The following is a 22,369-nucleotide window of genomic DNA, read 5'->3' on the forward strand; positions in this document are numbered from 1 at the left end:
CACCAACTCCCCCCCCCCCAGGTTTTATAGCACTGATGGGGGACCTTAAAGTTGCAATGTTTGGGGCTTTTAAATTTTAGAGAAAAGATGAGTAAGAGGAAATGAAAATTATGCAATGGATAGAGAAGCTTTTTTCTGTCATGACACTAGAACTCATGGACGTTCAGTGAAGCTGAATGGTGGAAAATTCAGGACGGACAAAAGAAAGTCCTGCACATAGTGCATAATTAATAGTGTGGAATTCGCTCCCACAAGAGGCAGTAAGAGCCACCAATTTGGATGTCTTTAGAAGAGGATTAAACAAATTCATGACAGATAAATTGGCCTTCAGTGCCTACCAGCCACAATGCCTATTCTCTGCCTCCATAGGTGCAGACGGTGTGCTTCCAGATAGCCGCAGGGAGGAAGAGTGCTCTTGCACTCAGGTCCTGCTCATGGGCTTCCAATGGGGGCAAATGGGTTAGCCACTGTGAGAACAGGACGCTGGACTAAATGGCCTTTGACCTGATCTAGCATTCAGGTTACTGTGTTAATTAAGGGGGCAATCCTTTTTTGATTGGGGAAGAGGACAGAAGCACATAAAATTTCACAAGTAGTGGAGAAAATGGGGGGGAGGGTGTTTCTCCTTACTCTCTTGTAATGCTAGAACCCAGTTGGGGTCATCCAATGAAAGTTAGTGTTGGCAGATTCAGGACAGACAAAAGGACAAAAAATTCTGACAGAATTTGTGGAATTAAGTTAAACACACATTTAAGCATGGTATTCACTGCTACCAGAAGTGGAGATGGCTGACGGGTTGGCTGGCTTTGAAAGGAGGAGGTCTGTGAAGAGCTGTTCCTTGTCATGGCAAAAGAGAACCTCCATGTGCAGAGGCACTCTACCATTGATGTGTGTTCTTGCTGGAGAGGTGTGGATCAGTGCGTGGGTAGAGCCTGCTGCCTTCTTGCCCAGACGAGGCACGGCCACTGTGGGTAGCCAGCTAACTGTACCAGCGCGGGCCGGATACGGTGGCCCCTGGGAAGGCAGTGCAGGGGCCTCCAGGCCGGGTGGGCGCCTCTCTGGCTCGCCCTCTCGCTCGCCTCCGCTTCCGCTCTGTCCCTCCTCCCGTCGCGTTCCTTTTCCCGGAAGCGAAGTGAAAGGGCTGCTCCTGGAGCCCTCCGCTGCACGCGGCCCCCCCTCCAGGTAGGACCTCCTCCGCCGCCCCTCCCTCCGGGGTCCAGCAGCCGCCGGGTAGCCCGACGCGGGGAGGGGGAGAAGAGGAGCCCGCCGACCCTCGGAGGAAGGCCACTGGGGCAGGGGGAGCCCCCTCCCCTGGATGGGGAATGGCCGGCGCCCCCTTCTCCGGGTCGCGGGTGGGGGTCCCGGGGCAGGCGGGGGCTCCGGCTTCTCTCCCCCTCGCCAAGCGCTGCGGGGCTGTTTTGCTTCTGCGTTTGCCAAGCGTTGTATTTGCCTCGTGATAAGGAAGGGCAGCTGAGCGCTGCTTAGCTTGGCGGCGTGCGTCGGATAACACCACATGCCGTCGTGGGAATGCCGCTGAAGCCCTCGAGGGGCAAGGGCCACAGCCCAGGGGCAGAGCGCCTGAAGGTCCCAGGGTCGCTCTGGGACCGGGAGGGGTTCCCTGTGTGAAAGCCTGGCGAGCCGCTGCCAGTCAGTGTAGACAGCACCAAGGCTGGCGGACTAGTGGGTCTCATGCGGTGTCAGGCAACCTTCTACTTTCCGCTGGCAGCCCCCACTCACTGGTTTCGTCTCTTTTTCTCCGGTGTCCCCCCCCCTTGCCACACGACAGGATGCAGAGAGCGCCGGTGCTGCTGTTCCTCGCTTGGGTTTGCTTCCTCTTCTTCGCAGCCATTGGACTCTTCACCAGCGGCTTCCTTCTCATGCGCGTGGAGCTGGCCAACCGCAGCAGCTGCCAGGACCCACCGCTGGCCAGCCCCCTGGAAGGGACTGGGGCACCTCTCCGCTCCTGCTGGCTGCCCCGGCGCTTCCCCAAGGCTGTGCTCGTCATCATTGATGCCCTCAAGTTTGAGTTTGCCCAGTATGATTCCTCCAGGCAGGAGCCGCGGCCTTATGAGAACAAACTGGGGGCCCTGCACCAGCTGATCAGCCTGCAGCCTCAACATGCCCGCCTGTACCGCTTCCGGGCCGACCCACCCACCACCACTATGCAGCGCATCAAGGGCATCACCACTGGCTCCCTGCCCACCTTCATCGATGCGGGCAGCAACTTTGCCTCTTATGCCATCCAGGAGGACAACTTGATCTGGCAGCTAGCGCAGAACGGTGGGTGCCTTCAGAAGGGGGTGGTGAGGGTTAGCTCTTTTCAGAACATCTTGTGCCTCTTAATCTGATGCCTCAGCTGTTGCCTGAGAAGCAGTTGTGGAGTAAGAGAGGTATGGTCCCCCCGCCGTCTTTTCTTTCTCTTTTTTCTTCTTCTTCTCCCTCTTCCCAGATATCATCTTGGTATTTCCCCCCCCTAATTTTCCTCTTTTACTGGATCTTAGTCTGCCACTATTAGTGACCAAATGGTTCCTTTATGTTTCTGGTGTGCTAAAAGAGCCACGTTGGCTCCCAGTTTGCTTCTGAGTCCAATTCATGGTGCTGCTTTAAAGCCCTAAACGGTTTGGGGACCTAGGTATCTGTCTGCTGGCTTCCCTTCATTAGTCGTGCCCATCACACAAGACCCGGGGAAGAAGGCCTGTTGCAAGTGCCTACCATATCTGAGAGAGCCAGTGTGGTGTAGTGGTTAAGGTATTGGACTAAGACCTGGGAGACCAGGGTTCGAATCCCCACACGGCCATGAAGCTCACTGGGTGACCTCGGGCCAGTCACTGCCTCTCAGCCTCAGAGGAAGGCAATGATAAACCCCCTCTGAATTCTGTTTACCATGAAAACTCTATTCGTAGGGTCACCATAAGTCAGGATCGACTTGAAGGCAGTCCATTTCCATTTTCACCATGTCTGAGGCCTGATTAGAGAATACTTACAACAGAGCTTTCTCTGTCACGGTCCTTAGACTATGGAATGTCCTCCCCTGTGAGGTACAATCTCCTGCCTCTCTTCCCATTTTTAGACTGATGCTGAAGACACATCTTTTTGTGCAAGCGTTTGCCACTGTACTGATGTTTTTAAGGATTTGATAGATTTGTTTGTGTATGGGTTTTGTGTATGTTTTGTATTTTAAAGTCTACATAATCTGCCTCAGGACCTGTACTTTGGGTGACAGGCAGACAACAATTTTTGTTTTAAAAAGATTATGTATCATGGCGTAGACATGCAAAGCTAACAGAAACTGGTTTCGCGGCTGGACACACTGAAAGTCATTCCTTGCAGAATATGACCCAATAGTCAGTACTGACAGATTTACAGTATTTGAGGTTGGGAAGAAGTCTCTTGCAAGTTCAGGTTGGTTCTGCTTGAGCTGGGGTGCTTTTACCTGCAGAACATGAAAACCAGGACTCTGGCCTCTGTTTGTGGGGAATTCTGTGGTCTGGGTGGAGTAGTTTGATCTTGATCTGAAGGTGGCACAGTCCTCTTACCTTTTGAGCTCGTCACTGCACTTTGTGGCCTGTCGTCCAGGATTGTCAAAAACCACTTGGGGTGAGGAAAAATGGTCTGCAGGCTACTAGGCAGGAAAGCTGGACACAGGCTCCCTCCTTGTTATACTTTAAGCTTATAAGTTACTCTGAGAACGCTAACACAGGTATGTGTGGGAAGATGAGGTAGTAGCAAAGTGCTGGTGAACTAATCCTTTTTGTGGGCTTTTTTGGAAGTTTATTCTAGAGACGTTCACCTTAGTGGTTTGATGATGAAGGTTAGAGGTAAAGCTTACAGACTCTGGCTTTGTGGCCAGACTCACTGAAAGCCAGAATGAGTCATCTTGGTGGATTTGAGTGATGGTCTCTGATCAGCTGGGAGAGCTAATGGAGAGGTCCCTTAAGGAGGATTTCCTCCCAAGGCAGAAGGTGGGTAGAAAACGCCTACTGTGTGGAATGTGAATGGGTGGGATCATGCTAATTGGTTTATTTGAAACATTTATAAACCACTTAATATTTGAAAACGTCTTCGATCAGTGTGAAACATAAAAACTGTAAATGATATCATTGTTCGAGCTGCTCCACCGCATCAAAGAAAGCAGAACACAGCTTTCACTTTTCTTCCCATTTACTAAAAACTCTCAACTGTGCTAAGTCTCTTACACCCACAGTGGACATCTCACAATGTTTTGATTCAAAGGGCCGACATGTAGTGATTGCAGGATGCAGCGGCTCTGGTGTAGGGAAGCAGGGTCATATCCCCACTTGACCATGGCGCTTCTGGGTAGCCTAACTCTGAGGGTGAATTCTCTGAGCTTATGGGAAAGGAACAGAGATAAATGGAATCTAGGACTCCTGGGGTTTGGGAGCTGCAAGCTTGGGCTCTCTAGCTTAGTGATCTGCTCATTATTGTGCTTGGAATCCCTCTCTCTGACTATACATCTCCCATTTCCCCCCACCCCTCTACCCCTCCCTTGCAGGAAAAAGAGTGGTCTTCATGGGGGATGACACCTGGGACGGGCTCTTCCCCCGTGCTTTCTTCCGCTCGTACTTTTTCCCTTCATTCAATGTGAAGGATCTTCACACTGTGGATGATGGGATCCTGCAACATTTGTACCAGACAGGTGAGCTGTTGTCTTTGGTGAAAGGTCTCCACTCCCTTTCCACACCAAGTTCCCGGAGGAAACTCCAGGCCTCAGAGGCACTTTGCATTTCGCTGCTCAGAGAGAGAGAGGCCTCCTGGGTGTGGTTTGTCCTCTGGCTGCCCTACAAAGACACAAGAAGGGGAATGATTTCCTTGTCCATAACCTTGAAGGATGACATTGCCTTGAAGGTTTCAGACTCTATGCTATGGCTAAAGACCAGAATCCTTAAGTTAGAGAAATTCTAAAGTATTTTTTAAAAACCGGGTCCTGCTTGCGGGCTTCCCATTGGGGCACCTGGTTGGCCACTGTGAGAACAGGATGCTGGACTAGATGGGCCACTGGCCTGAACAGCAGGCTCTCCTTATGTTCTTATGTTAACTTTTTTTTAAAATTGGTTTTGGGGGGAGGAATTGCAACAGAGATGAACAAGACTGTCAAATGCTTCACAGTATGTTTTTAATAGAAAAACCTTAATTCCAAAATGAATGGTCTTAGCCTGAATTTGTGTGAACTGTAAAAATGGAAATAGACTGTCTCCTTGAATTTTGTTCTTGAAATTCCTTGACTTGTTTTGTACTAAGCGGGGGGTTTGCCAGTGGCATGAATGGAATTTCCCCTCCAACCTTTTACTGTGAAATTCTTGCCATGTGAATATTTTTTGAGTGAGGAGTCCCCCATCCTCAGCCAGCCTTGGCACTTCCCTCCCACCCACCCACTTTGAAAGGTCACCTGGCTGTTTGCCTGCCTCACATTCTCCCCTCCCCGTGTACTTGAGTGTCGCCACCCCTTTGGGAGAGGCCTGGCCCTGAGCATACCTGGGCATGTGTTTTACCACTGCAGTGAAGGGGGAGGAATGGGAAATCTCTTCCTGTCAGCCCTCGGTGAAGAGCACCAGAGGAGAAAAACCCATCGCTGCTGATTAGCAGGTGGCATCTCAGTCTTCAGTTCCACGTGCACTCTCTCTCTTCCCTTCTCTCCTGTGGCCCAGTGGATGGTGGTGAATGGGAGCTGCTGATTGCCCACTTCTTGGGCGTGGATCACTGTGGCCATAAACATGGGCCAGACCACCCTGAGATGGCCAAGAAGCTCTCGCAGATGGATGAAATGCTCAGGTGAGGTGGCTTCTTTGTGTGCCTGTGTGTGTGTGTGGGGGGCTACCTTCTCAGCACTTGCCCCCCAGAATTGGGTAGAACAGCAGGGCAAGAGCAGGTGGCCGATGCCCAATTCTTTTGTCTGCTGAGGGTTGGTGTAGGATGGACAGTTGTTGAACAATTGCTCAAGGAGATCTCCAGCTGTGTCTTCTAGCCCAATGCAGATTGTCCTGGCCAATCCTGGGAGGAGCAAAGGTGGGAGTTCTCCTTCCTCTGCCTTCAGCTGCTTTGGGGTGTCAAAAGTTCCTGTTCCCGTTGCAGTTGATCAGGTGTTTCGGCATTTCCATTCTGTTGGGGCATCCTTTGCCAAACTGCTGCCTTCTGGATGTTTTGGAAGACGACTCCCACCAATTGGCTAGGCCCGATGGGAGTTGTAATCCACATCTGGCAGGCACCAGGTGGGTGAAAGTGGTGTTAGGGACTTTTAAAACAATAGCTTTGAAGCTACATGTAGAACAGCTGCTAGGGTGCTGGTGAAAGGAGCCCTGGTTTAGTCTCCCAAGGACCCTGCCAAGGTAGCTTGAGCTGAAGTGACTGGGCCAAGGCCACCCAAGCACAGACAGGAGCTTTGGAAACAGTTGGCCTCAAGCACCAGGGGCCATTCCCCGAAACTTAAGGGAGGCATTCAACAAACTCAGCCTATCAGCTCAAGGATTTCCGCTTGCACAGTGGGACTGATTTACAGGGAGCGTGGTGGGAGGCAGCAAGGGGGATAGTCCTGTTGTGCAAGTGGAAATCCTTGCCTGCCTGGTCTTGGGATGAAAAGTAGCCAGGCCCCTGACCAGTGCTGTCATATTACTGAATTATAAATGGTACACTGTAATTTCGTTCTGTATGATATTTTATTTTGAAACACAAACTCAAAATCAATAATTGTAAAGTGACTTTGGTTTTAGGTTGGGGAAATGTTTGTAAGAAGCTTAAAAAACTGAAACATGTTGCTTGCATTAAGTATTCAACCCCCCCTCCCCCCCAGAGGCACCTTTTGCTGCAATAAGAGCTTTAAAACTTTTGGGATAGGTATGTACCAGCTTTGAACACAGTGTCAGAGGGATTTTGGCCCATTATCTTTGGCAGATTCACTCCAGGTCGTTCAGGGTAGTTGAAAGTTGCTTGTGGACCACAATTTTCAGAGCACCACAGATTCTCAATCAGATTGAGATCAGGACTTTGACTGGACCACTGTAGGACATTCACCTTTTTGTTCTTCAACCACTCCAGTGTTGCTTTGGCCTTGTGCTTGGGATCATTGTCCTGCTGAAAAGTGAATTTCCTTCCAAGTGTCAGTTTTTGAGTGGACTGAAGCAGGTTCTCTTGCAGTATTTCCCTGTATTTTGCTCCATCCGTTCTTCCTTCAATTTTAACAAGATGTCCACTCCCTGCTGATGAGAAGCATCCCCACAGCATGATGCTGCCACCAACATACTTCACTGTAGGGATGGTGTGTCTTGAGGCACAGGCAGTGTTAGGTTTGCGCCACATACTGTGCTTTGAGTTTTGGCCAAAAAGCTCTCTCTTGGTCTCATCTGACCACAAAACCGTCTCCCACATTGCAGCTGGGGCACTCGCATGCTTTCTGGAAAACTCCAGACGTGCTTTCAAATGGTACTTTTTGAGTAATGGCTTCTTTCTTATAATCCTCCCATACAGGCCAGTGTTATGCAGAGCTCTTGATATGGTTGACGGGTGCACTGTTACACCACTCCCATCCACTGAACTCTGTAGCTCCTTCAAAGTGATTGTTGGCCTCTCAATGGCTTCTCTCATAAGTCTCCTTCTTGTTCGATCGCTGAGTTTTGAGGGATGGTCTTTTCTTGGCAGTGCCTGGGTGGTGTGATGCCACTTCCACTTCCTGATTATTGATCCAACTGTGCTCACTGGGATATCCAAACACTTGGATAGTATTTTGTACCCTTTTCCTAATCTATGCATTTGTATTACATTATCTTTCACTTCTGTGGAATGCTCTTTGGTCTTCATTTTCCTTCAGATCCACAGGCCGACCAATGATCCTTCAACAGTGGGGATCCTGACAATGTGACAGCAACTTCAGTGGTTTACAGGTGGAGGCCAATGGTAAGGTAACTGTGTCCTTGACAGGGCAATTTATTTCCTCTGTGTGCACCGGGAGCTTCCGCAGCACAGGGGTTGAATACTTAAGCAAGCAACATGTTTCAGTGTTTTTATGTTTCTTACAAACGTTTCCCAACATAAAACCAATGTCATCTTACAACAATTATGAGTTTCAGTGTTTCAAAATAAAATATCATACAGAACGAAATTACAGTGTATCATTTGTAATTCAGTAATATGAGAGCATTGGTCAGGGGCCTGGCTACTTTTGCAAGGCCCTGTACTTTGCGTTACGCTGGCTACAACCCTAAAGTTCCACTGGCTATTCCAGAGGTGGCTTACTGCAGAGGATTGTCTCAGGCTGTGATCCAGAAAGTCCCTATGTCAGACTACACTTTGCCCTTTGGACTCCTGTGGCAAGCACTCTTGAAGGCACTGCCTAGATAGGACAGCTGGTGCGTGCCTGCCCAGCAGTTGATGCAGGCCTCTGGCACAGGGAGGCAGCTGAAGTCCCATGTTGTTGATGGACAGGTCACTGGTTGACCACCTGGCGAATGACACGCTGCTCCTGGTAGCAGGGGACCACGGCATGACGGGCACTGGGGACCATGGAGGAGACAGCGAAGAGGAGGTGAACGCAGCCCTCTTTGTGTATAGCAAAGCTCCACTGTTCCAGAGCGACCCGCCTAAGGTACACTGGAAGGGTGAGAGAGAGTGTGTGTGTGTGTGAGAGAGAGAGAAGTTGACCACCTTTGGAAGTGATGCATATAGCTTGCTGCAGAAGCTGCAAATAACCACAGGCTTTCATCTGGAACAAGTCACAATTGCTCTTGGGAAAGAAAATTGGTGGGGCTCTCCCTCCACCTGAGTGCTCTTTCCAAGGCTTGCTGTCTTTTTAAAGCTGAGAAATGTATTTGTGACTGCCTCGCGACGTCATTCTGGCTGGGGGGGGGAGGGCGAGAAAAGGTGCTGGCTGACCGTAGTGTGACTGGGCAGGATTCTGGAGGTCCTGATGGGGCTGCGTCCTCTCTGGAATTTGGCAGTGTTGTGCCTGCTGCCATCCCCCTTCTCCCCCACCCCCCAGTTTTGAACAGGTGCTCTGCCGCAGCCCTTCAGCATCTGCCTTGTGATTCCTACCTGCAGGCACCCGAGACGGTCCCCCAGGTGAACCTGGTTCCTACGCTGGCCCTCCTGCTGGGTGTCCCAGTGCCGTACAGCAACATTGGGGAGGTGATGGCGGAGCTTTTCGCAGTCGCGGATGATGCCATCTCCTCGGCCCTTGCCCAGCTTGCTGCGTACAGCATCAATGCCAGGCAGGTAAGACGCAGATCCGAGAGCCCGGCTGCTGGGCCAGGCCAGGCCAATGGCCCATCGAGTCCAGCACTCTCTCCTCCCAGAGCACCCGCAGTGACGCAGCCCTTTGGCTTTGCAGGTCAGCCGCTTCCTGCACTCCTACTCGCTGGCCGCTCAAGATATCTCGGCGGAGAAGCTGCAGCATCTCCAAGACCTCTTTTCTGCCGCCCTGGAGGAGCACGAGTGGCTCTCTGCCGGGGCCAGATCTCCTGCGCTGCCCCAGCTGGAGCATCTGCAAAGCCTCTTCAGGCGCTACCTGTGGGAGGCCCGGGCCGTGTGTGCTGCATCCTGGGCCCGCTTCCACCTGCCCCGCATGCTGGCTGGCTGTGCCCTCTTGGCTTCTGCCTGCGTCCTCTGCTACGTCGCCTCCCACGTGGCCTCTGGCGTGGACTTCCCCTATGGCCGCCTCCTCCTCTGCCCTGTGCTTTCGGGCTTGGCGGGGGCCGCCCTGCTGGGACTGGCTCACCTCTGTGGTTGGGCTGGCACAGACCCGGCCTTGCTCTCTGCCTGGGGGGCAGCAGCATCCCAGCTTGGGTTTTTCTGGCTCTGGTGGACACGGCGGTCCCGGCGGTCCCACGCTGGCAGTGCCCGCCCCCCCTCTGGAGACGCCGGCCTGAGGCAGAGACTGTGGGCGGCCCTTCCTTGGGGCATCCTGTTGGCACGCTGCAGCGCCATGCTCTCTGACAGCTTTGTGGTGGCGGAGGCCCGGGTGGCCCCCTTCCTCCTCCTCTCCCTGGTGCTGCTGCTGGGGCTGCAGCTGCACTGGGAAGGCAGGCTGGAAGGCTCCCCGTTCCCCGTGCGGCTGCTGGGGCTGCTTGGCGGCCTCCTCGCTTGCGTGCGCCTCTCGGGACTTTTCCAGCAGTGCCGCGAGGAGACCCCCTGCTGCCGCTCCTCCCCGCTCCTTGCCCCGCTCTCCAGCCTGCCAGACCCACAGGCCAAGAACTTCTACTACGTCCTTTGCTTGGCTGTGCTGGCCTGCCTGGCCTGGGGCGTACGCTGCTGGCTGTCCCACTACGGCAACCTGAACAGCCCCGGTGCCCCAGTGCTCTTTGTGCGCTGGGGGTTCCCTCTGCTGGCCGTCTGCATTGGGGGCTACTGGGCCATCACCTCTGGGGCCGAGGAGGCCCTGGTCAAGCTGCATGAGTGGGTCCGGCTGGCTCTGGCGGCCTTCCCACGAGGGATCTTTGGCTTGGTGCTGATGGGGCTCCTCTTGGTCCTCTGGGACCCCGTGACGGTCTTTGTGAGGGACAGCCGGGAGCCCCAGGTGATGGGGGCCCCCGTAGTTTCCCCCAGTTCCCAAGCGGAGCTCCTGCACGTCATCCCCCAGCTCTATCGCCGGATGCAGCAGTCCCTGAAGAGCCGCCTGGAGGAGGCCAAGGCCGGCGGCAGCGCCACGGTGGCAGCCTATGGACTGGGCAGCGTCTACTCGGCCGCCCTGCTCATCTCTCTGGCCCTGCTGGGCTTCCTCTTGGTGACGCTGCACAGCGAGCGGCTCAGCCTGGCCTTCTTGCTGCTCTCACTCGAGGCGTTTGTGCTGCTGAGGATGCATGCCTGTGCCCTGGCACTCTCCTCCTCGCAGGCCGGTGAGTATGGGACTGCAGGGGACATCTGGGTCTGCTCTTGGGGGGGACAAGGCTGTGGGCACATCCTGCCCTTTGGACTTGCCTCCTACCAAGAGCCTGGTCTTTTAAGCCAGAAGGGCTTCTCCTTGGGTGAGGTTGCAGAGGTCATATCACCCAGCGGTTAGCCACTAAGGTACAATGCTCTTCTCAGCTGGAGTCTTTCCAAAGACTTTTCAGGATGGGGTCTGGAGGGGAGCAGGAGGAGGGCCACCAAAGGTGCAAAGCAAGCAGATTCAGAGGGACAGATTAGCCTCAGGAGAAATCCTTAGGCACAGTCAGAGTCTCAGGACGAATGATGGACTAACCTGTCGGAGGCCTCTTGTCATCTTGCTTCCTTTGGCAAGGACGGCTGGGAGGCCACGCAGCCTCTCTAGACCTTCACTGGCTGAAGCAGGGGTTGTAACTCTCTTCTGCATTCTGCCCAATGCCTAGAATCCGGTGGGCGACTCGAAGGGGTTAAGCAGCCGCTGCAGGCTTCGGGTTGTTACCCTGTGGTTGGGCACACTAATGAGACCCCTGGTAAGCAGTCCGAGTGGCACCTCGCATCATATCCGTCCCCTGTGTAGGGAGAAATTTTGCAGCAGGTAGCTGCCTCTGCAGAGGATGCTGCACTTTGTGGCAGCTTTGCTCATTCCTCTCAAGAACAGGAAAAGAAAGTGTGTGTTTGTGTTGTGTCTCCAGGCTTCTTTACTAGCCCCTTCTGTGACGCTTCTCTCTCTCCCCTTCCACTCCTCCCGCCCGCCCAGATCCCTTCGTGGTGCCCTGGTATGCCATTATTGCCTGGGCTTTTGCTGCCACCCAGTTCTTCTATGCCACGGGCCACCAGCCTGTCTTCCCAGCCATCCACTGGAATGCAGCCTTTGTCGGGTTCCAAGAGGGGCACGAAACCAACCTGCTGCCAGCCCTCCTAGTTGGGGCCAACACCTTTGCCTCCCACATCCTCTTTGCAGGTGAGTTGGCTGCCCCCAGGAAGGGCCCTGTGGTGACCAAGCGCTTGGCTGTCTAAGGCTAAGGGCACCTCCCCTCTGTGAACTGGGGCAAACGGAGAGTGGCATTTGCTTTGGCCCCCGATAATGGAGGCTGGAGGGAACGGCACGTTGCCTCCGTGGCTGCACAGGCTGCCAGGGTTGATGCCATCTGCTTGGCCCTGAGAGTCGGGCTTGGGTGGCAAATGAAGACTTGGAAGCAGGGGTGCTCTGGACGTGGCTGGACTCCAGTTCCCATGAGCCCCTGCAGCTAGCATGGCCAGTAGTCAGAGGGGCTGGAAGTGGTAGTCCAGCCGCAGTTGGAGTGCACAGGCTACCCCCTCCTGACGTGCAGGCCACAGGGGTTCCTGCAGTGTACCCAGCGTCTTGACATGGGCTAGGAGAGGGAGGCTTCAGCTGTGGGGCGTCACCTATTCCTAGGGCCCTACATGGGAAGAGAAGTCTGGAGTGCCTTGGCGTCTTGCATTCTGCTTTTCAAATGCTTACCCCTAGCTGGGCAGACAATGGCAGCTGAGGAGATCTCGCTATATTCTTTTAGACGCCAGCTGAAAACGTCTTTGTTTCAGCAAGCCTATCCAGAAACATAATTTAGTTCTATATATTTGTTTCAAAAAGTTTTGCTTACTTTTTAAGCTGTGTTTTATTGATAATTTCATTATGTGCGCCATGTGGAGGGTTTTCTGATTAAGTAGTCTATAATATTTTGCTAAATAAATAAAAATATGGAGTACCTCCATCTTCCCCCACAATGTCCCACGGGAGCCATAAGGTGGAGTTTGCCAGGACCTGGCCCTGAGAGCCTTTTTGGCTAAAGGGGGGGGGAGTGTACAAATGCTGAAAAGAAACAACAATCGGTACACTTAGTGCTCTCCACCCCAGCATCTGTTAGGTCTGTCAGTTGATGATCCCCAGTATTCTCTCCCAGTGACCCCCTTTCTTCCCCCTCCCCCTCCTGAGGTAGCTGGCTGCCCTTTGCTCCTACTCTGGCCCTTTGTCTGTGAAATGCCCCCCACCCCCAAGAGCAAGAAGCCAAAGGTGGACCCTCACGACAGGGAAGAGCAGATGATGGAGATGAGGCTCCGGGAAGCTCCAGAGAGGTTTTCAGCTGCCCTTCTGCAGCTGGGGCTCAAGTACCTGCTTATTCTGGGGCTTCAGGTATGTACCCAGAAGGGTGTTGTGTGTGTGTGTGAGAGAGAGAGCGTGCAGTGTCCTGTGGCACTTCTTAAAGCGAACTGGTTAATTTATTTTTATTTGTTATTGGATTTATATCCCACCTTTCCTCCCGGCAGGAGCCCAGGGTGGCAGACAAAAACACCAAAAACATTAAAACATCATAAAAACAAACTTTAAAACACATTAAAACAAAACATCTTTAAAAATGTTTCTTAAAAAAGGCTTTCAAAATATCTTCTAAGATTAAAAACATTTTTAAAAAGGTTTAAGAACATATTAAAAAGCGATTCCAAGACAGACTAATTGGAGCTCCTGTGGGTAACGGCCTCACCAGAGAGCCAAATGGGAAAGTGAACTGATGATCAAGTGAACAAAGGCCAGCAGGCCTACCAAGCGGATCCTGTCTGACAGGAGCAGCATGCCCTTGGCAGATCCAGTGCACCAGCAAGGGCCAAAGGTTGACACATGAAACTCTCTCTATGAATTACGCCCCAAAACACTTTTTTGTTACGTTTTTACGAAGGGTGAGTTCATGTAGTCCAAGGGCCTTGTGGGTATGTTTCCCTTGCCTGTATCTTGGGCGTCCCGTCAGACATCTGAACGTAACCTCACGTCGTTGCAGGTGTCTCCAGCCACTCTTTGGACAGAGTTGGGAAGGGTTCCCTCGTGTTGTTTCATCCTTCTGAAGGTTGCTGGTTTAGGTGAAATGAACACAGCCTCGTCTCTTCCTACAGCAGAGGACAGGGGAAGGGCCAGCAGCCATTTTCAGAGGGAGGCCTCCTTATTGCTTGTATGAGCTAATAAGTTTAGCTTTGAAAGCAGCACTAAAGCGCACAAATGGGAAGTTTAGAAACATTGCAGCCATTGCACCAGAGCATATTTGCAGCAGCAAGATCACGTCCAGGGGGAAGTGGCACTCTGGGATTATCTGCGAGGGAGGGAGCCTCATAATCCTGCCCAGCTGGCCTTTTTGAGCAGATTTGCCCCCTTTGTTGCACTGTCATCTGCCTGATGCAGCTTACCTGTGGCCTGACCTCCTCCCCTCCCTCTCATTCCTCAACAGATGCTGGCCTGTGTCCTGGCAGCCATTGTCCTCAGAAGGCATCTTATGGTATGGAAGGTGTTTGCCCCTAAGTAAGTCAGGCAAGGATCCCCTTGTCCCTTCTGTCGGCTAGCAGGGAAAGGGAGGGTTAGAGCTTGGGGGGTTGGAGGAGGGGGAGTTCCAAGGCTAGATTGGAAGTGGGGGGGACTGAACTAAATTTTAGTCAGGTGCAGGCTGGCCTTACTCTTGGGCTGGTTATCGAGATTGTGCCTGAGAAATAAGTGACATGCTTTGCTTGGTTCTCAAGCTGCTTTCTGTAGCCATGGAAGGGGAAAAGGAGCTCTGTGAAGCACGGGAGCTCCAGCCTGTGCCAATGGGACGCTCTGCCTTATGCCACCTCTGGCTTCTGAGATTTTGGCATGTTCATCTTCACTGCTGTGAGGGCTAGAAGCCTGTTGTATTCTCTGCTTGTGAGGTGTGACAGTTGCATCCACTGAGCACACTCGGAAATAAGGGGTTGCCTTACACACCAGCTGAAGCAGTGTCCTGCTTGCCGCACGCTGTCTTCACTAGCTGGTCACCCTCTCCCCAGTGTGGCAGACAGACAGCCACTCTGAGCTTTGCTGCTGTTTTTGAGAGTGACATGCAAACCACGCTGTTGAGATTGCTGTAGCCTCACTTGGGGTTTCTGTTCTGCTTCCAGGTTCCTCTTTGAGGCAGTGAGTTTTGTGGTGAGCAGTGTCTTTCTCCTGCTGGGCATCGGCCTGGTGATGCGTGTGGACTGTGCTGTCAGCCTGTGGTTCAAGCAGGTCATTCTTGCTCAGTCCAGGTAGCAGAAGAGGAAGGAGGACTCTGGCAAGGAGCACCACTTGGGCTGCGGGGGCTTCGAGCGGCTTTGGTGTTGCCAACAACAGGCACTCACTGGCTGAGTTGTCGTTATAATCTTGGGCCATATTTACATCCTTCTTGCTGGGCTTGGAGCTCACATCACTGTCAATGAGAGCAGAGGAGAGGCTGAGGCTTCAGCTGGGCAGCGGTTGCTGTGTCTTTTGTTTTGCACAGTGAGTCTTCACGCGCTCCAGAGAGATGTTGTGGCCAGCCAGTGAATCACTGCAAATTGGCCCTTTTGGTCTCTTTGCCAAGCAGGAGTCTTGCCTGAGGGTGGCTAAGAAATGCAGGGGCTCGCTCTTGTTTCCAAAGAGGACGTGAGGGGCATATGTGGCAGTGAGCCAGATCCTTCGACGACTTCCTTGCTCTCCTTTGTCCTTCTCTCCTTCAGGAGCCTGGAGGTTTGAACAGCAGCCTGTGGAAGATGCTGCAGGTGCATGTTTGGAATGGCCAAAAGGGGAACCTGTGCCCAGAGGTGAGGCTGTGAAGAGGAGAGACCAGATTCTAGACCAGGAATGCCCTCTCTGAGGAGGCAGCTGATGGATTCTTCAGTAACCAGAGCATGGTCTGCTCCTTGACGGCTAAATGCTGCTGCTGCTGCCGCCGCCACCACCACCTGTGACTGATGACTGCCTGCACCTTTGGAAAGGGGTGTTTGACCCATAGATCTTGTCCAAAGCCCTGATGGGCAGAAGCTCTGTCTGGGGTCCAGTGTTCCTGCCATCACATCTGAGTTTCAACATTGCCAAAGAACCTCAACTTTTTGGTGCTGAAGTCTGAGTTGAAATAGAACAGAGACTCAGTTTAATTTTGAGTTTCAGATTTCTGGGTTTGGCTTTTTGAAATAAAAAAATGGCAATTTCGATTTCCCATGATGTGAAAGCGTAGCTTAGATGTTGCTCCAGCAAGGGTTGAGAGAGCAGAAACAGGGCAGGTGGAAGAATGCCGCTGAGCCCCGCCCCAGTGTGAGAGAGGCTTCTGGTAGTTCCCTGTTCTGGCTTGCAGTCAGCTGAGGAACAAAGAGAGCTGCCCTGTCCATCCAAGCCAGTTCTGTCTGCTCTGACTGACAGCCTTCCACGGTCTCTGGTAAAGGCCCTTCCCCATCGTCACCTGCGGCCTGAGTCTTCTCAGGAGATGGCCATACCTTTTGCATGCAAAGCATGGGCTCTGCCGCTGACCTATGGCCTGTCTCCCCTGCCCCTTGCCTGCCTGCAGAAGTGTTCCGTGTAACCCAGCCTCTCCGCCCAAGCCTCCCTCCCTGCTGCTCCTCCTTTGGGGACAGGATTGTTGTCTGTGCCTCGTTGGCTGCTCTGGAGCAGAGTGAAGACTCCTCCCTTACCCCCCCCCCGGTTCCTTTTGAAGGGAAACCTGTGAAGAGCCATGTCTAGCCATGACTTGCCTGAATCTGCAGCACACGGAGAGACAGAAAGGGAAGCCAAGAGGCCTTCTGTATGTCTGGCTACCACCTTTCTTCTGGGTTACGGACAAAAGAGCCGTCATATGAATTTGCCTCCATCCCACCTCTGACTTAAGAACTCTTTTAACCCCTTCTTGTTTGTTGCTTGATCATCTCTGTCTTGTGATGGATTTGACTGTGATGGCAGTTGGGATTCTTGCTCCGCTGCTGGGTCTCCCTGGAGAAAGTTGTTTAGGCCTTGGTTTTTCTAAACTAGAAGCGGCTTATCTTTTCAAAGATGCAGGTTGGTGGGGCTAGTTTTGGTGGATCAGCTTGGCTTCTGAAGACCCTGCAGGTCAGTGGTGTCCAGAGTTCCATTCTGAGCTTCGTGCAATGTCTGTAAGGGGTCTGCTGTGCATTGAACCTGTGGGGAGCTCAAGGGAGCCCTTAGCCTGTTGGATGCTGTTTCCTTGCAACAGATGATGTAGAACCAGCTTCAGCTAAGGGGACTTGTAACTGTTGATGTGGAATTGACAGAAGCATGGATGTAGCCAAGTACTTGTAGCCTTGAACTCTGCAGGATTTTGCCTTACTAAGACATCCCTTACCTTTACATTGCTGTGTCTTGCAGTATCTCAGAAAATGGAAGACATTCCCAGTGTCAGTATCTTCTTTTGATCTTTCTTTTCATTGTTGCAGCTTTCCCGGTTGTTGCAGGGTACTTGAGCCACAGGAGTGAGCGTAATCCTGCTGTACTTCCTGTTAGGGTATCATGGAAGATATATTCATTTTTATAGCAAGGTTACAAAATGCACAGTGAATGACTTTCATTGGATGGACGGACAGACACCACTATGTGTTGCAAAGGCTTAACATTCTTTGCAGGAAGTAGGAACAGACAGCGATTGACATATTTTATTTATGTTGGGGCTGTTGGAGGCAAACGGATGGGCCTGGAGGACCTGACTTCCTCCTGTCCTTGTAACTCTATGCACTTGTCCTCTCTGACTTTGCTTGCCCAGTATACAGTGCTAGCAAGGCACCGGTGCTGCTTCTTTCAACTTTGCTAGCCCAGGCGTGTTTGCTGCTTCTGCCTCTCTACTGAGAATTGGTGCCTTAATCCTGGTTAACTGAAGCCTCCCTGAGGCCCTGGGATCTGGTCTTGAGAACCGTAGAGACCAAGACCAAGACATTTTTCTGCCCTAATGCAGCCCAGTCCCAAGTATTTCATCCCCAGGATCGTCTGCAATTTTGCAGAAGATGTTTTGGGCAGAGCTTCAAATTGCACATGCCTGCTTCCTCACTATCCTTAGAAACGTTGCTATTCTTAAATCTCCCCTAAATAACATAGCTGGTCTCATCACCATCCATCTCTTCTGAGGCACTCCTGAGAGAACTCAAGGCTGCTTGGTTGAGAATCACGCAAGGTTAGCCCTGCTGGTCTTGGTTTAAACAGAAAATAAAAACTACTAAGGGAGTTTCAGTGGCTGCAAATTATGATACGCTGCCCCCAGAATCAGAGGCGGCTGCCTCTGAATGTGAGTTGCTGGGGAATCACAAGTGGGGAGAGTGCTGTGGCTGTTGCGCTCTGGCCCTGCTTGCGGGCTTCCCTTAGGGGCATCTGACCACGTTGAGAACAGGATGCTGGGCTAGACGAATCTTCGCTCTGATTTCAGCAGCTGGGCTTTTTTTGTGTTCTTAACTGTAAGAGTTTCATGCTAGAAACCCAGAGTTTCTATAGGCTATGGTGTGCTCCTTCTGCTCTTAGCATGGAACTATGGGCTGCAACTTGGAGGGACCAGTTGATGGGAATGTAAATGTAAATGGACTGCCTTCAAGTCGATTCCGACTTACGAGGACCCTACAAATAGGGATTTCATGAGGCTGAGAGGCAGCGACTGGCCCAAGGTCACCCAGTGAGCTTCATGGCTACGTGAGGATTCAAACCCTGGTCTCCCAGGTTGTAGTCCAACACCTTAACCACTATCTTCTACAGGATAATTGCTTTCACTATGAAGTATACATCAGAAAATTTGAGGTTCATAATCAGAAGTGCTTCTAGCATTACTAATGAGAAGGAATCACTGTTGCTGTCTAGGCAGAAGAGTAAGGTTTGCAAAAGTTTAACTCTTGTCAGTCAGACTGGTGGTTCTTGTATATAAAAGCAAAGGGAAATATTTCCAGGGTTTTATTTGCTGAATTTTCTGACGTTTATTTCATACCATAGATAGCTGTCTCTTGGATGACTGGGACCTTCTGCATGCAAAGCCCCCTGCTACATCCCGCAGTATTTGCTCCTTCTCTATAAAATACTCTGGTACTCTAGTGTTAAGGAAGCATCCGCAGACACCCGGTCACTGAGTTTGTCCTCCCCATGGATATTTATTTTATTTATTTAACAAAAAGTATATACTGTTTAATCGAACCTCAGAGTGGTTTACAATAAAACATTATCAGTAAAAAGACAGTTAAAAACAGGTATTTAAAAACATTCAAAAATTAATTAAGATAACAATAAGCTAATAGCAGATTAAACACGTGGACTTTCTGCATGTCTGAATAGGTTTGCCTAAACTAAAGTGTTTTAAGCATGCACCAGAAAGAGTACAGCAAAGGCACCTACTTGATAGCAATAGGCAGGGAGTTCCAAAGTGTAGGTGCTGCCCAGAGCTTGGAAAAGTTACTTTTTTGAACTACAACTCCCATCAGCCCAATCCAGTGGCCATGCTGGCTGGGGCTGAGGGGAGTTGTAGTTCAAAAAAGTAACTTTTCCAAGCTCTGGACTGCTGCCACACTAAAAGATTGATTTCTTACAGCTACAGAATGAGTATTGTGGCACCTGCAACAATGCCAGTTATGTAGATTAAAGCGGTTGAGTGGGCACATAAAAGGAGGTGGTCCCGCAAGTAAACTCGTCCCAAGCTGTTAAGGGCTTTATTATATTAATACCTTGAACTTGGCCTGGTAGCAAATTGGCAACCAGTGCAGATCTCTGAGCAAAAGTATGATATGCTGAAAGGATTTCACTCCTGTCAGCAACCGTTCTGCAGCATTCTGCACTAACTGCAGTTTCCAGATCCAGCACAAGGGAACCTCCAGACAGAGTACATTGCAGTTGAATCTTGATGACATCAACGCCTGAACTACTGTAGTCAGGCGTTCCTGGTCCAGGAATGGCCATAGCTGCTGTACCTGCTCCTTCAAGGGGAGTGAAACCCCACTTAGGGCAGGTGATCCACCAATTTCTTTGACACGGGAACCACTCACCCACAGTGCCTCCAGCTTGCCAGGATTCAACCCAGCTTATTTTCCCTCATCCATCCCGCCATTGCATTCAGGCACCAGCTCAACATCTGAATCAAGACAGATGTTTTGGAGAAATGGAGCCGGGTGTCATCAGCATACTGACTGCATCTTGCCCCAAATCTCCTATTGACCGCTCCCAGCAGTTTCGTATAGATACTGAATAGCACTGGGGATAAAACAGTGCCCTGCAGCACCCCATAGAGTGACTCTCAGTGGGGGCAAAACGCACTCTTTCGTGCTATTCTCTGGACTTGGGACTGCAGGTAGAATTGGACAGCTGTAACACAGTGCTCCCAATTCCCATTCCACAGAGCTGGTCCAGAAGGATACCATGGCCAGTAGTACTGACAGCCACTGAGAGATCAACACGGCGGGAGCAAGGTCACACTCCCCTTGTCTCCCTCTCTGTAAAGGCCGTCCGTCAGGGTGACTCATGCCATGGCCAGGACTGGACCTTGGATATGTGCGAATCATAATTTGCAGGTTGCCAGGCGCGGCGGTGGTTCAAACTACTGGCACCACTGGTTCTAAGTTAGGGGTGTGCGCTTATTGTTGCGCATCTTGGACATAGTCTGCAGTCCAGGCAACAGAGTTGTCAGATCTTATATGGAAGGGTGGCGCAGAAGTCTGAGAGCTGTTCTATAAACCCATCAGTGCCTTCTTTGGCCTGCTTCTGCCTCTGAGAGAGACCAGGCAGATCTAGTCTGAGGACCATGGTCTGTGGCCTTTCTCAGCCAGAACCACGATTGCCTTGGGCAGGATTTTTCACCTTATGTGCCTCTGTACCCTCATGTGCAAAACTGGGTATATCCTGGCCTACCTCTTACGGTGTATTTATATGGGAGGAACAGGAACAGGGAGTGGCTTTGCGTAGGATTACTATGCAGCTCCTAAATGAAGCCAAGAACCCATGAGCAAACAGGTGGTTCTTTTTTTGCTGAATTGCCATCCTATTAACTGCCTTTTGGGAGGGAGAAAAGTAGGTGTTGGAAGATATATTTTTAATGGTTTACAATGTACAAGATTGATAGAGGATATGTGTGCCAGAGCTGGCTCTAAAACTGTTGTAAATAAAATGTCTGATCCCAAAAAATGGAACGCTGCCTCTTTGTTCAAGCAAAGATCTGTATTTGGGGGGGAGGAGGAAGGTTGTGTACATAATGGTGATGAAAGGGGGCAGGATGAATGGGGATGGGTGACTGGGTGCTGGAGACTATCAGTGGCTACTAGCCATAGTGGCTATGCTCTGAGGCAGTATGCTTCCAAATACCAGTTGCTTGAAACTGCAGGAGGGGAGAGTGCTCTTTGCATGCAGGTTCTGCTTGTGGGCTTCCCATTGGGACATCTGGTGGCTACTGTGGGAACAGGATGCTGGACTCGATGGGATCCCCTTTGGCCTGATCTAGTTGCTGCAGGGCTCTCCTTACGCTCTTATGGGTGTGTGTATGGCCAGGCTGAAGCAGGGAGCTTCCTAGGGTGGAAAAGGCATTCTTACTTTTTGAAGTTTCATTTATTGCCCCAGGAGCCTGAAGTCTGCAACAAAACCCTTCAAAATAGCCATTTTCTGCTGGTGTTCACCAGCACTATATCCCTTAATCCAGCCCTCTCTGAACAGTGTGGCTGCTGCTCTCCTTACTTATAGGGCAGCTCGGAGAACCTGCGGTGGCCTACCAAACTAGTCGGTTCCTCCTTCCAGCTGCCACCAGCCTCTGATCATTGCCCATGCCGGCTACCAGAAGCTGGGAGTCCAACAATGTCTGGAAGGCCACAGATTCCCCACCCCCGCTGTAGGTGGTGGTCTTGACCGCTGCATCCACTTGACCATGTCTAGAGTGGGGTGAGTCCCTGCCAGCTTAGGCCCCACATATCTGAAAGACCACCCCCTTCCTTTCAGACCCTCTCGGGTGTCTTGGTACTTCTACCACCCTCAGAATTTTTTTGGGGGGGGATGGCCTGCATCAGAGCTTTCTCTGTGGCAGCCCCTCCGCACAGAGGTGCACCTGGCACCTTCACTGTATAGCTATTGTCATAGGCTGAGAATGCACCTCTTTAGCCTGGCCTTTGTGCCCTGTGAGATACATGCACATTTCCCCTGACTTGTTATTCGCTTTATCTGATTTTAATATTGTATTTTTGAAGTGCTGTAGAACTCATGGCGAATGGTGGGCGACAAATTAATAACTTTCTGTGGCATAAGGGCTGCTTCTAAGAGCTCAGGGAAAGCCCGCTTGTCTCAAAAGTAAATGCCAGGGAGCGAGGAGCCTGCAAAGACACACACACGGCCCCCGGTCTTCCCCTCCTCCACCCCCGCGCTTGGTACTGCCAGGACCATAGGAAAGCCAGACCATTCCTCCACCTCTCGCTGGAGATGCTGTGAGCCTGGGACCTCCACATGCAGCGCAAGGGCTCTGCCGCTTCATTGCAGCCTCGGGGCAGGGACCTTCCAGTCTGCCCCTGGTAGCGAGCCCGGCCGCCCGTGAATGGCCATCGCTATTTAATGTGAGCAGAGGCTCCCCCGCCCCTGAAGCTCAATAGCACGTGGCTTTGAAAGAGAATGGGGGGGTGGGGGCACTTCCCCCCTTTTGGGGCTCCTGGCAGGCTCTGGGCTAGAAGAGCAGCGCTGCCGCCCCGTCTGTGGAGCTGCACGAGGCTCCTATTGTCCGTCTCGCTGACCGGCAGAAGCATTTTTCGAACCCGCGAT

At 51.7% G+C, this 22,369-nt stretch overlaps 1 protein-coding gene across 2 annotated transcripts; it reads left to right on the forward strand.

The window, feature by feature from the left end:
• The first annotated feature begins 1,078 nt into the window (after nucleotides 1-1,078).
• PIGO (phosphatidylinositol glycan anchor biosynthesis class O) lies at nucleotides 1,079-20,750 on the forward strand. 2 transcript variants are annotated; one of them, XR_009760849.1, is made up of 12 exons: nucleotides 1,079-1,182; nucleotides 1,787-2,280; nucleotides 4,514-4,657; nucleotides 5,667-5,790; nucleotides 8,434-8,593; nucleotides 9,046-9,219; nucleotides 9,335-10,838; nucleotides 11,624-11,827; nucleotides 12,825-13,018; nucleotides 14,100-14,170; nucleotides 14,782-15,139; nucleotides 15,358-20,750. XR_009760849.1 is itself a non-coding variant. In XM_061612868.1 (11 exons), the coding sequence occupies exons 2-11, from the start codon at nucleotides 1,788-1,790 to the stop codon at nucleotides 14,909-14,911; spliced, it is 3,198 nt and encodes a 1,065-aa protein (XP_061468852.1). In that variant the 5' UTR covers nucleotides 1,079-1,182; nucleotide 1,787; the 3' UTR covers nucleotides 14,912-20,750. The 2 variants fall into 2 exon arrangements, 1 of the variants encoding a protein (XP_061468852.1); XM_061612868.1 differs by having other exon boundaries at nucleotides 14,782-20,750.
• The last annotated feature ends 1,619 nt before the right edge of the window (nucleotides 20,751-22,369 follow it).

Source organism: Rhineura floridana, chromosome 1 (assembly GCF_030035675.1).
Source record: "Rhineura floridana isolate rRhiFlo1 chromosome 1, rRhiFlo1.hap2, whole genome shotgun sequence".
Taxonomy (NCBI): Eukaryota; Metazoa; Chordata; class Lepidosauria; order Squamata; family Rhineuridae; genus Rhineura; species Rhineura floridana.